Source organism: Cololabis saira, chromosome 2 (assembly GCF_033807715.1).
Source record: "Cololabis saira isolate AMF1-May2022 chromosome 2, fColSai1.1, whole genome shotgun sequence".
Lineage (NCBI taxonomy): Eukaryota > Metazoa > Chordata > Actinopteri > Beloniformes > Belonidae > Cololabis > Cololabis saira.
In genome coordinates this window covers 34,970,375-34,982,626 of record NC_084588.1, presented here as the reverse complement: position 1 = coordinate 34,982,626, position 12,252 = coordinate 34,970,375, and the positions used below count along the sequence as shown (strand labels likewise).

Here is a 12,252-nt window from a genome sequence, read left to right as displayed (position 1 = left end):
GCTACTTCAACATTAATCTCGACATTTTGACTTTTTTCTCGAAGTGCACAATGAAAAAAAAAAATCTTCCTCCTCTAAAATATTATTTTTATTTTTCTCCTGCCTGGCCCTAATAGTCTTCCGTACATTTTCCATTATAGGGTGCTGCATGTGCCGCCCTGCGCCACGCAGCAGCAGCGGTGGTGGTGGGAGGACCGAGCAGAGCCGAGCCATAGGGCGCATTTCTCAATTTCCCTTTTCACCGCCCCTGTCTGTCTGTCTCCCCCTCTGCAACCCAGCCCCGCATCTCCAGTCTCTCCATCCAGCCCTGGACGGCACCTTCCCCCCCCATCTCACCAAACCCCCCGATCACGCACGAGGATTGATCCAATGTATTATTCACGAGCGAAACTTCAGCAACTCATCCCATGCTGGACATGGCTCCCGGTGTGAGGGCTGATGGGCGGGCAGGGCGCCCCGGGGTGAGGGATGCGGCCGGAGGAGAGGAGCAGGGGAGCTGCGTGAGGACCAGCCTGCGAGCCGGAGCGGCGGGGATGCTCGTAAACGCTCTGCTGTCCGTGTCTCTGCTCCTGCTGCTCGGCCGGAGCTCCGCGGCCGCACACGGTGAGAGAAAACACGCCGATTTGTGGCATTAAGCCGGATTTATGGTCCCGCGTTAAATCGACGCAGAGCCTACGCCGTAGGGTACGGCGTAGGTCTTCGCGGCGACGCGCACCGTAACGCGGAACCATAAATCAGCCTTTAGAACCTCTTTCAAATTAAAGCCATGCAGCGTGTGCGTCTTTGGCAGCGATGGGGATAAGAGCACAAATTGGTGGAAAATTGATCTTTTTGTTTTACACAGGCAAGCTTGTTGTAATCCTCTGCAAGGTGCACGAATCACAGGCTGAGCAGCTGGAACTGGTGGAGTGAATAGAGAACCATAAAGAACCATTCTTTTTTTTTTGTGTGCAAAGGACATAAAAAAAAACTTACAGTACATCCGTATCTGTGATCCGTGCACTTAGAAGCTGTTTGCTGCATTGCTTCCAGATTAAGTGTTGTGACAGAATATCAGCCACACGGGAGGAAGTCTCTTGCTGACTGCACTGATATATGACATGATATTTCAGAGATTGTGTTGATACTGCACTGCTCAGGATTTGCTCCCTTATGATGTAACCATCTCTCTCACACTCATCTTTCCACCTGAGCCTGAAGCCAGTGGGCTCCTTTGTCTTATTGGTCACACGAGAAAACCCCCCTGCTTCTCCTCGTGAAGCTGTACGAGCCATTTCAACCTCAACATTGTAAAGCTCAGCTCAACTTCACTTCCTCCTTGTTCTTCTGTTGCCATTTTATTTGGGTTGCATATTCATGAAGGAGATTAGTAAACATTATTATTGTCTGTACCGAGCTTTAGGGAGTTATTCTGGGAATGCAGTGCAGTCACGGGACAGTCAGTGTTTCAGAGCATCTGGGTCAGCACTAATGACACACATACTGTAGTCCACCGGGGATCGGTTTGTCTCAGGCGGCACAAGAGGCAGCTGAGGTAAGGCTGGCCGACTTTGCTGCCCTTCAACCGTCACGGCTCGGGGAAAGTGCTCGACTGCGAAAGATGATCCCTCGCTGCATGTGCACTGATTTGGAAAGCATCCCCCGGTTCCTTCCGTGTGATTTTTGGTGCCGCTTTCAGCACAGATGGCTCCGCTCAACGCTGAAACGAGAGCAGAAGCAGATGCTTTTTGTAGGCGATAAGCAAGCAGGGGCTCTGTCGACCTTCTTCAGTCTGCAAACTGTGATGTAGCGGCTCTCACCTCTGCTCATGCTCTGCTACAGTAGCAGAGTCTCCTCCTCCTCCTCCTCCTGCTGCTGCTGCTGGCAGTCAGCACGTCCATGCTTAAACACGAGTGCAGCTGCAGCACCTGAGCGATGCCATAAATATTGGGTGACAGAGACTGACCTTTGGCCTTTCCTCCTGTCAGACTCAATGAATGCACAGGGGAGTTACAACTATGTACTTGCACTGTACATGTGCACGTAAAATCTTATTTTTGTGAGAATATTTAGTGTGTGTTCACCCTAGTTTCTTGTAAGTGGAAGATGTACTCTTTTCTTAGCTTTAAAAAACACCCCACAATGCTCCGTTGTATGTTTTCAGCATACAAGCTTCATGTAATTCAGATTAGGAATGGGCGATATTTTACCGTTCACGATAAACCGTCAAAAAAATTCCCCACGGTAAGAATTTGTCATCTCACGGTAAAAACGATAAATTGAGGAAATGAGCCTGAAAGAAAGAAAGAAAGAAAGAAAGAAAGAAAGAAAGAAAGAAAGAAAGAAATGAGCCTGAAAGAAAGAAAGAAAGAAAGAAAGAAATGAGCCTGAAAGAAAGAAAGAAGAAAGAAAGAAATGAGCCTGAAAGAAAGAAAGAAAGAAAGAAAGAAAGAAAGAAGGAAAGAAATGAGCCTGAAAGAAAGAAAGAAAGAAAGAAAGAAAGAAAGAAAGAAAGAAAGAAAGAAAGAAAGAAAGAAAGAAAGAAAGAAAGAAAGAAAGAAAGAAAGAAAGAAAGAAAGAAAGAAAGAAAGAAAGAAAGAAAGAAAGAAAGAAAGAAAGAAAGAAATATTCCCGTTGATGAGAGTTTCTTTGACGGGTTGGTGTGATGATCCAAGTGTCCTCATACTGCAGTCACACTTTGATATAAAGGTCCTGCAAATTTTAAAACAGACTAATTCAAAAGACCCATATCTCTTCCTGCCACTCATTTTCTTTAAAACTCACCTGAACAAAAAGCTTATGAAACACAAATGGCATCGGGATTCTTGAGCTTAAACATTTCCCAGCACAGGGAAGCAGAGAGTGATCGGTCTACACCAAACCAGGAAGATTAATGCCTGTACATCAACCTGCTACAGTAGTCTTTGACTGGAATAACCTCTAAACTTTGCTTTCTATTAAACCTCATCATTTCATTGCTTCTTCTGGATATTTAAGAGGAATTCATAATTTTGTGAACGAGGGATGCAACTTACTGCAGTATCAGTTATGAACACCGAAGGAATGTTTTTTGTTTTTTGTCATCACTCGTCAGTCACACTTATTCAGCGACTGCATCACTGTTTCAGTTTTTATTGTTCATTTCATCTCTGCCCACATATTACTTCAGTATGGTGTCCGTCCTGCTGGCCTGCACTGTACGGGGGAGTCAGGCTGGAGGTGGCCCTGGAGGGGACTGTCTTCCCTTCAGAACACCAGCTTTCATCCCCAGCCTCTTCACATGTCCTCGGGGCAAGATGCTGAAACCCCACACTGGCCCTTGTTGCTGTGGGATTGCTGAGGCTGAGTGCTGCATTCTGCATAGAGTGTGTGTGTGTGTGTGTGTGTGTGTGTGTGTGTATATGTGCACCGGCACCGGCCACTTTATTAAGTACCGTACTGCTGGTTGGTTTTGATTTGTACAGTTTTATTTGTTTCTTTTCCCCTCCCAACTAGCATTTTCCACAACGTTTCTAGCATTTTCTATTAGGCTTGTGCATTTATGCGTGAGTGATTGCATGAATAATGCTTAGTAGGACATAGATAAGGATTAATGGGACTTTGTAAGTGTGGACCTGTAATCATTTGGATTGACTGGTGGGTTGGCTCAGTTTCAGATGGTTCCTTTAGTACCAGGGATCTCAAACTCTCAACAAAGACACACATTTTTTTATATTAATTATACTATGTAAGGAAAAATTCACTTCATTTGGTCACAACAACAGCTTAGCGAGAATTAAAACAGTATAACAGAGTCTGATGTGTTCACCCAGCCTGCTGCCTCTCCAGATACCAACCTGACAGAGACCCCTGAACCCACAGGAGCGATGGATCTATGAGTAATATCCTCAGATGTGTTTTGTTAAGAGCTGTTTTGGCAGCATAGGTGGCCAGATTTACTCAATAACAGGTCACAATGTTATGGTCAATGTAGAAGCTGCAACATGTGATGTCGGAATAAAATAAACAACCAAACTGAAGGTGCTTAATCAGACAACAACAAAGCGGAAATAGCAAAGGTCAAAGGTGTCCCCCACAAATTCCTGCATTACAAATCAGACTAATTGAAGAAGTTTCTGGATTACTTTAGATTAAATCCAATCTAGCAGACAAAGTGTGAAAAATCTATCCATTATAAGATCATAAGAAACACAAATTAAGTCTGAGTCAGGATGAAACAGTTTTCTTGTGTAGTTTCCTCAAACATCAAGACAGGGAGGTTCATTTTTCTAATTCAAACATTTAAGTGAAAACAAAATACTTAAATATTATTTGTTTCACGTGTTCAAATTGTGTTGATGTGTAACAAAAAACAACAAGAACAAAATCTGTTTACCGTTGCAAGTAATGTGCAATACCTGCTGAGCTGCAGGCTGTGTTTACATGTGCGTGTGTGTCTTAGTTTTAATGAATGAAAACATTCTCAGTTGCTGCGAGGCAGCATTATCCAGACTCCAACCTCTTTTCCTAATGTCTGCATCAGTACAACATGTGGTTTCTATAGCAACAGCAGTTTTTGTCCAGTGGCATTTTTCCATTTGAACCATTCAGAGGACGGCGGCGGGTGCAGGACACGGCATTAGAACGCGTGTCTTGCGTAACTTTCCCAACAAGCTGACCTCACCGACCTCTTTGTGTGAAATCCCTGAGCTGCTGCCAGTCATTGCTTGCTGTTTAGAAATGTTTTTGAGAGGAGATACTGTATTTCCTCCTGCAATTTAGTCTGAGGTTTTCACTACTGATTATTCAGTTGAATTTCTCCGTCTTTTTTTTTACCTGTGCTTTTCCTTACTTTGTGTGGTTCATTATTTTTTCACCTTTGTCTCGTCCTTGTTTCCAGTTGTGCCGTTTTTCAATGCCGCCTATATGGTTAACGTTTAAAAAACTCCCAGGAACTGGTTTAGATACAAAGAAACCCATGACTCGTGCTCAGTCTGATAACCTGTCTACGTGCTGACGGTCCTCTGGACCTAATGGAGGACAGGATTTCCCCGTTTACGTCTCTGCTTTCATCTCATTGCAGTGACTGATGGTCCGACAGTTAATTACGTTGAGGGGTAACCCTATCAGCAGGGCTTGAGACGCATGTGCCTCGTCCAGAGCGCATGTGTTGGCGCAGTCAAGATTGAGGATTTCTCCTCATGTGCATTTTTGATTAGAATTCAATGAGATGAAAGGCTTTGTCTTGGTGAGCCGTTGTCAAAGTGAAAAGTCATTTTACAAATCCACGATGATTTCTCAGGAAAAGATAACGTTACATAGTTTTCCATCTGCTTCGTTTTACATGCGACACACTTGTTTTGACAGGGAGACAATGTGGCTCCCGTTCAATGTCGTAGAGGAACTTGAGTGCAAGAAATGAAAACAGCAAAGGAGCGAAAGGAGTATTATCAAGTAATGAAAAAGATGTTAGTACTGGCAATCAGTCAGAGTCAGAGAACAGTTGCTGCTATCTAGCCCTGTGCTGTAATTCGTTCCCAGAGCACTCATAGTTTCAGACAGATATTAAAAAATAGTCAAAGGTGTGCATTTCTTTCTCCCTCGCTGCCGTAAACAAAGCAGGCAGCTTTCCCCCAACACAGAGATGCGATGATAGCAAAGGCAAACAGGCTTCTAATTAGCATCATGGACCATCTGCTGCGGATCATCCCATGGATAGTTCAGCGCTATCAGGGAATATTGTGAATGTGTGGGGAGGTATCTCCACGTTTCCCTCTGTTATCTCAAGGTACCTTTGAGCGGCCGTGTTCTTTTGTCTGTTTCCCTGTTTTTTGGCTGTTTGTTGGATGCTGATGGCAGATGAAGGCTTGGCGCTCTGCGGCCGCTTCAGAAAGGCCATCAGGCTGCTTGATTTATCGGGACGCACTGTATAATGCAACGCACCGCTCTGCGAAAGGCCAGCGTTAATCACGCTGCATCACAATGGGCCTGAGCAGGCGTGCGGAGCCTCGTCGGGGAAAATCTGACTTTAAGGAGCAACTTTTTATCATTTCTGCAAGATTGCCTCATCTTTAAGAGTGTACATGTGACAATACCGCTAACTGTATGTTTGAATTTGTTGAATATCGCACTTGATTTGGTTTCTGGAGGCTAATTATTCAAGGAAGACATGTAGATGTTTAGTTTCGCCTTTACATCATGTACTAAAGATGATAAAAGTAAAACAAAGTTAGGAGGAGTGTGAAGCATGCCAGGCTTGCACATGCCCCCGTGATCCCCATAGGACGCCTCATCAGCTGAGGTAAATTAAATCACCCACTAAGGTTTTAGATGGCTCCGTAAAGCTCATTGTACTTAAAGGGTAAGGCCCGGCTTTAAAAGCTGATGGCCAGATCCAGCAGCTTCTCTGGCACAAGACAGAAGTTTTACATTTAAAACTTTTTGGCTGGTTTGAACCAGATCTATTGTGCACAATAGATGGTCAGAAGGATTTATTGGTCACATTTAATTGCAAACTGCCATTGAATCATGTTGTTTTTGTCTTCCATTGTTATAAATTGAAATACTAATTGTAGCTAAAGGCTTTCCTTCGGATTTCCAGGCAGACTCTGTGGAATTTGGCATTTCAGCAAATCCCTCTGAACCACTGGAGGAGGGAACATGAGATTAATAAGACATACAGGCTCATTCGTCCCACATATTCATTCGAAATGTTACCCACTTAGGAGCTAGCAAAGTTTTTCTGCACCATGAATGTCTTAAGGAGAATTGGAAAGCGTTGATAATTGCTCGGCTGGTCCATGAGCCAGAAAAGTGTTTGTATGTCAGGTTTGGTTGGGCATTGTGTGGCCTGTTAGACGGTCTCAAAGAAGTGTCTCTCTTTAATCTCACGTTGGAGAGTGCTTATTGGGCTGCAGAAGGTAACCACTGTTAAACCAAGCAGCGAGGCTGATTACACTCTGCTCTTATGCTGAAAACCTTTCTGTTCCATCTGGTTTACGACCGGACTTATTCATTAGGCTAGATTGGACCTAATAACATCTATCTATTACTAAAAGACTGATCTGCAGAAGTTACATTTACAGACAGACACCTAGATTAGTGGGTGTTAACCTGGCATATGATCAACTGCTCAGAGGAATCCAGCAGATTGCACAATTAAATAAATAAATAGCAATGAGGCCAATTTTTGCTCCTCCATGGTTTTTACCCACAGTACATTCATTAGTGCAGTACTTTGTTGTTGTTTTTCACAGGACCTGAGCCAAGAGTTTGACAGAAAAGCATCCCAAGGCGATTTAAGTGCACCTGACGCGTCTGCTCTCTGATTAGAAATCATTTTCAACTGCTCCCACCCACAATACTCTTGTTTTAAACAGTGTGGACGTCTTTTTAGTTTAGTATTACCGTCAAAACAACATGGAACCTAAGCCGGATCTGCAAAGATTTGTGTGGTACTGCAGCTTTTTTAACTAACTTTTTGCTTATGAACACTATCTTGTTATGAGGTCCAATGAAATACTTGTTAACAGAGATCCCATCCAGGACGTTTTAAGAACACCCAAGAGTGTAGTGCTATTTGTTAAGATGCTAGTATCAATCATGGCCCTTCTTTTTCAGGTTATTTAACCAATCAGTAGCAGCAAGGTCCATCCATCCATACTCCGTTCTCAGTTTTTCCTATTCAGGGTCACAGGATTCTGCCGGTGTCTGTCCCAGTTGTCCTGGGGCGAAAGGCTGTCGTACACCCTGGACATCACAGGGTTGAGGTCATATGCTAATCAGATCTTATTGTATACTCAACGGTAGGAATGGGTGATATTTTACCGTTCACGATATACCATCAAAAAAATTCCCCATGGTAAGAATTTGTCATCTCACGGTAAAAACGATAAATTCCCGTTGATGACGTTTTTGTGTAAAGCTGATTTATGGTTCTGTGTTAAATCCACACAGGAAGGAAGGAAGGAAGGAAGGAAGGAAGGAAGGAAGGAAGGAAGGAAGGAAGGAAGGAAGGAAGGAAGGAAGGAAGGAAGGAAGGAAGGAAGGAAGGAAGGAAGGAAGGAAGGAAGGAAGGAAGGAAGGAAGGAAGGAAGGAAGGAAGGAAGGAAGGAAGGAAGGAAGGAAGGAAGGAAGGAAGGAAGGAAGGAAGGAAGGAAGGAAGGAAGGAAGGAAGGAAGGAAGGAAGGAAGGAAGGAAGGAAGGATGATATGAGCCAGAAAGAAAGAAAGAAATGATCAAGAAAGAAAGAAAGAAAGAAAGAAAGAAATGAGCTAGAAAGAAAAAAGGATAAATTCCTGTTGATGACGTTTTTGTGTAACAAACATGGCGGATCTGAGAGTGAGATAGATTTATAGTTAAAAAGATGGAGTTGAATTGGTATTTTTTTTATCGTCATATTTATCGTTATCGGGATAAATGCCAGAAATTATCGTGATACATTTTTTAGTCCATACCGCCCATCCCTAGTTGATGTCTTATGCTAATCAGATCTTATTGTATACTCAACGGTACTATGTACTATGGGATCACTTAAGGACCAACACGACTCATCAATGCTTCACACATCAAATTAGACGACTGGTTGCTGAATAACATCTCATATCCTCTCTAACAGCCCTCGTTTACTCTTCAATATACCAGTTTCGGACCTTAAGGATGCCCTCGCTCCTGTCGACTGTAATGAGAGAGCCGTAAAAAAACATAAAAAAAAAAAGTTATTGTCAAGAAGATGACAGTTGTCAAAAACAAACTTCATATTCAGAAGACACATTCACATGAAGTCACATGACGTGAAGACTTACTGAGTTCTGTGTCTGGTGAAGGCAGAATGGGAAATGATGGTTTAATAAGCATTAAAGTGTTATATTTTCCTTCAACAAATCAAATATTAAACAATACCCTTTAAAGTTTTTTCTGATTGTAAAACTGACACGTCAGTCAGTACCAACTCAAAAACCTTGCGACTTTGTAGTTTTGAGAAAGTAATTCAGTGAGGGACAGATGTGCTGATGTGAGCTTCACTCACCTTGTTTAATGTTTTATGTCTCGACTAGGAACTCGCTGACCTTCAATTGGTGAGTTTCCATTCTTTACTAGCACACATTTGCTAACATGAATGGAAAGTTGCCAACATCAGTTATCGTTTTAAATTTAAGCTCCTAAACAACTAAAGAAATGCATCAGAAAGGAGATATGTTTTATTGAGTTTGTTGTGTGCTGTTGTCAGCTCTCAGGCGAGGTTCTTCTTACTCCCTCATACTGTATAACATGCTTCAAAGTTTCATGAGTGTAACTTGGATGCAAATGTATATTCACATGTTAGGTTGAGGGTGGAGGACAGATAGGACACAGCCTGCAGAAAAGAAGGGGATGGAGCAGAGTATCTCACTCCACCCTTTAACTGTGATGCAGTAAAAAGAGATGCCATTTCAAGGTTGAAAATTCACCAAATGGATTGTTTCTCTGTAATTTTCCCCCCCTTTGACCAAAGAATTGCATAATATTATTGATGTAAGATTCTGTATTGTCACTGCAGGATGGCACACTGATTTATGTGTGACTCGTGTGTGTGATCAGACTTCGTCACTTAAATGGCATCATGTTGTTACATTAGGCACCTGTTTGTTTTCTGAGAGGACGTGTGTCTTATTCAAATACTTTGCAAACCACTGTTTGCAGCTGAAAGCCATTTCAGCTGCTTGAGGATGGAACAGAGCCACGACTGGCCAAACAAGCCAGGCCTTAGGGGGCCAGTCATGCTTGGGAACGGTGCAGATTGCCAAATCTGAGCGCGCTCTAAATCTAAAATGTAAATATTATCAACATCAGTCATGACCAGATCTTGCAGTGTAGGCGTATTTATGCATTTCGTCCAGATTATGAGATTTATTTGTCACCTGGAGCAAAAAATGTAGAGAGAAAGGAACATTTAATGCCTTTTAGATAAAATCATGAAGTGAAAAAAAAAATGGTGTTTGCAGTGACGTCTTTTTTGTTTTTATGCCACACAGAACTCTCAAAAGAATGTATATTTATAAGCCATGTGCCTTGTGTGTGTCCAACACATTTTGCGCTATAATCTCTACATTTGTAATCCGGGAAAAGGGCACTTTGATGTGATGGCAGTGCTCACAGCGAAGGCGTTTTCCTGTTTTAAACCTCACCTTATTATCGTAGCTTGTATGTGGATGATTACTGAAAACACAAGTGAATCCAAAAATAACATTTTAGGGCAGAGTAGCTTCAAAATAATGCTACCATTAGCAATTATTCTCTGTGGACACAAATGAATATATTGTGTTCATGAGAGCGGCTGATGTTATAATGGAGGAAATAGAGGCTGCTAACTGGAAGCAAACAGGTGAACAAAAAAACTCCTCTACAAGGTAGATGGAGGAAAGCTTAAAAATCTTTTTTAAGTTTAATTATTCCTTCCCCTCAGCTGGTTTGTCATAAACGAAATGTTAATTCAATCAAAATGTTGTCATGAAAATATAACAACTGAAGCAATTAAAAGACAATGAAAAGCTGTTTAGTAAGTGCTCAGAGCCAACACCGTTCTTTTTAATGATCTATAGAATTATCAGTGGAGCCTTTATTGTTGGTCTGTGACCCCATTTTTAGTCCGGGAATTTTCAAGAGCGGACCTGGTAACAAATTTTCAAATTGTCATGTAAATTTGAGCATGCTGATCTTTTGTGTGTCTAATTAGATTGCTACTAGATAGACACTGAGGCTAGATTGGCATAAATAATCTCCCGTTAACACAATTACTTTGTGCTAGGATGAGCAGAGAGTTTTCCCATTGCGGCGTGATTTGTTTACTAAATAATTTCAACGAATTAAAATGAATTGAAGTTTTCTTAAATTTGCTGAGTTTAATTTGTAAAGAGCTTTTATTCCAATAAACATCAAATTTCCAGCCTTGTGGTGACATCAGCAACAGTTCAGTTGTTTCATCTTGTAGGAAAAATGATTATAAACCACATGAAATGACATCGGCTCTCCACTCACGGTCTATAAAAATGCTCATGAGCTTCAGGCTCAGTCACATCGCTCTTTCAATTCTAGCTCTATTAAAGCAGGTTAAGGGTGGAGGTGGCCTACTTGTTACAGAGATGACAGCATGGGTGAAGCTTTGAGAGGAAGCCACTCTCAAAGAAGATTTAAAGGAAAAGTTCAACCCTTTTCTTATCCGTCAGTTATCAAAATGTTTTTCTGACAGAATGTAGAAAAACCTTTGCAGATAATTTTATTCACTTTCTCAAACTACTGAAAGATCTTACCTGTAGTCAAGCACATATTAAACCTTAACATGTGTCATGCACACAGCACATAAGGATTTTCACTCACTTTAAGGCGCATTCATGAATCTAAAATCATGCTGTTTGAAAGTTGGTTGATTTATGCCTTTCTCTGGTGTTCTGAAGTCTTAAAGCGAGACAGGTTGTTTCCCATGGGCCAATTCATCAATATATTACTGGGATTATTTGAGCGTGCAGCTACACTGCCTCTGGAGAACTTATCCTCTGCACACTCACACACACAAATGGTTACACTTACTGTTGATCCCACTCCGGAACAAAAGTTGTGCGAGCTACATAATTCATATCTTTTCATGGATATTTTCCTCCATCCTCTCACACTGTTTGTGTGTTTTACTTGTGTGACTGGTCATAACTTGAAAGCTGTCAGCACTTTGAAACCTGCTTCAGTAAGGGAGTAATACTGTTGTTTTGACATAAATGCTTCCGCGTTCTGGAGCCAGCCTATTAGATGCTCCATTTGCTTCTCAATATCAACCGTATTACGTCAATGTTCTTTTCTTTTCAGGCTAAAACACCAGACAGCACTGGTTCTCATATATTGCACAGGAGACGTATAGCTCTATGATTCAATTACAAGAGTGAAATGTTCCATTTTTCATCTTCTAACTGAACAAGCAAGGCAAGTGAATATTTTTACTGCATGGTGGAGCATAAATGAAATATATTTTAGAGAATGACTGACTCAGTGCATCTTTGTCGCATCACTACAACATTATCGGTGATTAATGTAACTCAAGCATCCGAATTAGCTCATGTTGCCTCTTAGCATATAGACTTCTCAGTAATGATATTACTGCAGCTTTACATTACACCGGGTGTCATTGTTTGACATGAATATGGCCGTAGTGAGTTCAGGGAAGAGTAAAAGGTTAGGAGCATGTTAGAATATACACTTATATTCATAAAACAAGTCTACAGGCTAGGAAAACTCAACATTTTGTCTCACCTGCTGGAAACAGTTTTT

General features: G+C 41.7%; 1 protein-coding gene across 1 annotated transcript in view; it reads left to right on the top strand.

Annotated features, from left to right (window-relative positions):
• The first annotated feature begins 326 nt into the window (after positions 1-326).
• kiaa1549lb (KIAA1549-like b) overlaps positions 327-12,252 on the top strand; it is a 93,176-nt gene continuing 81,250 nt past the window's right edge. The window contains exon 1 of the mRNA XM_061744411.1: positions 327-603. Coding sequence (XP_061600395.1) covers positions 408-603 — 196 coding nt within the window. The 5' untranslated portion in view covers positions 327-407. The remainder of the gene's footprint in view (positions 604-12,252) is intronic.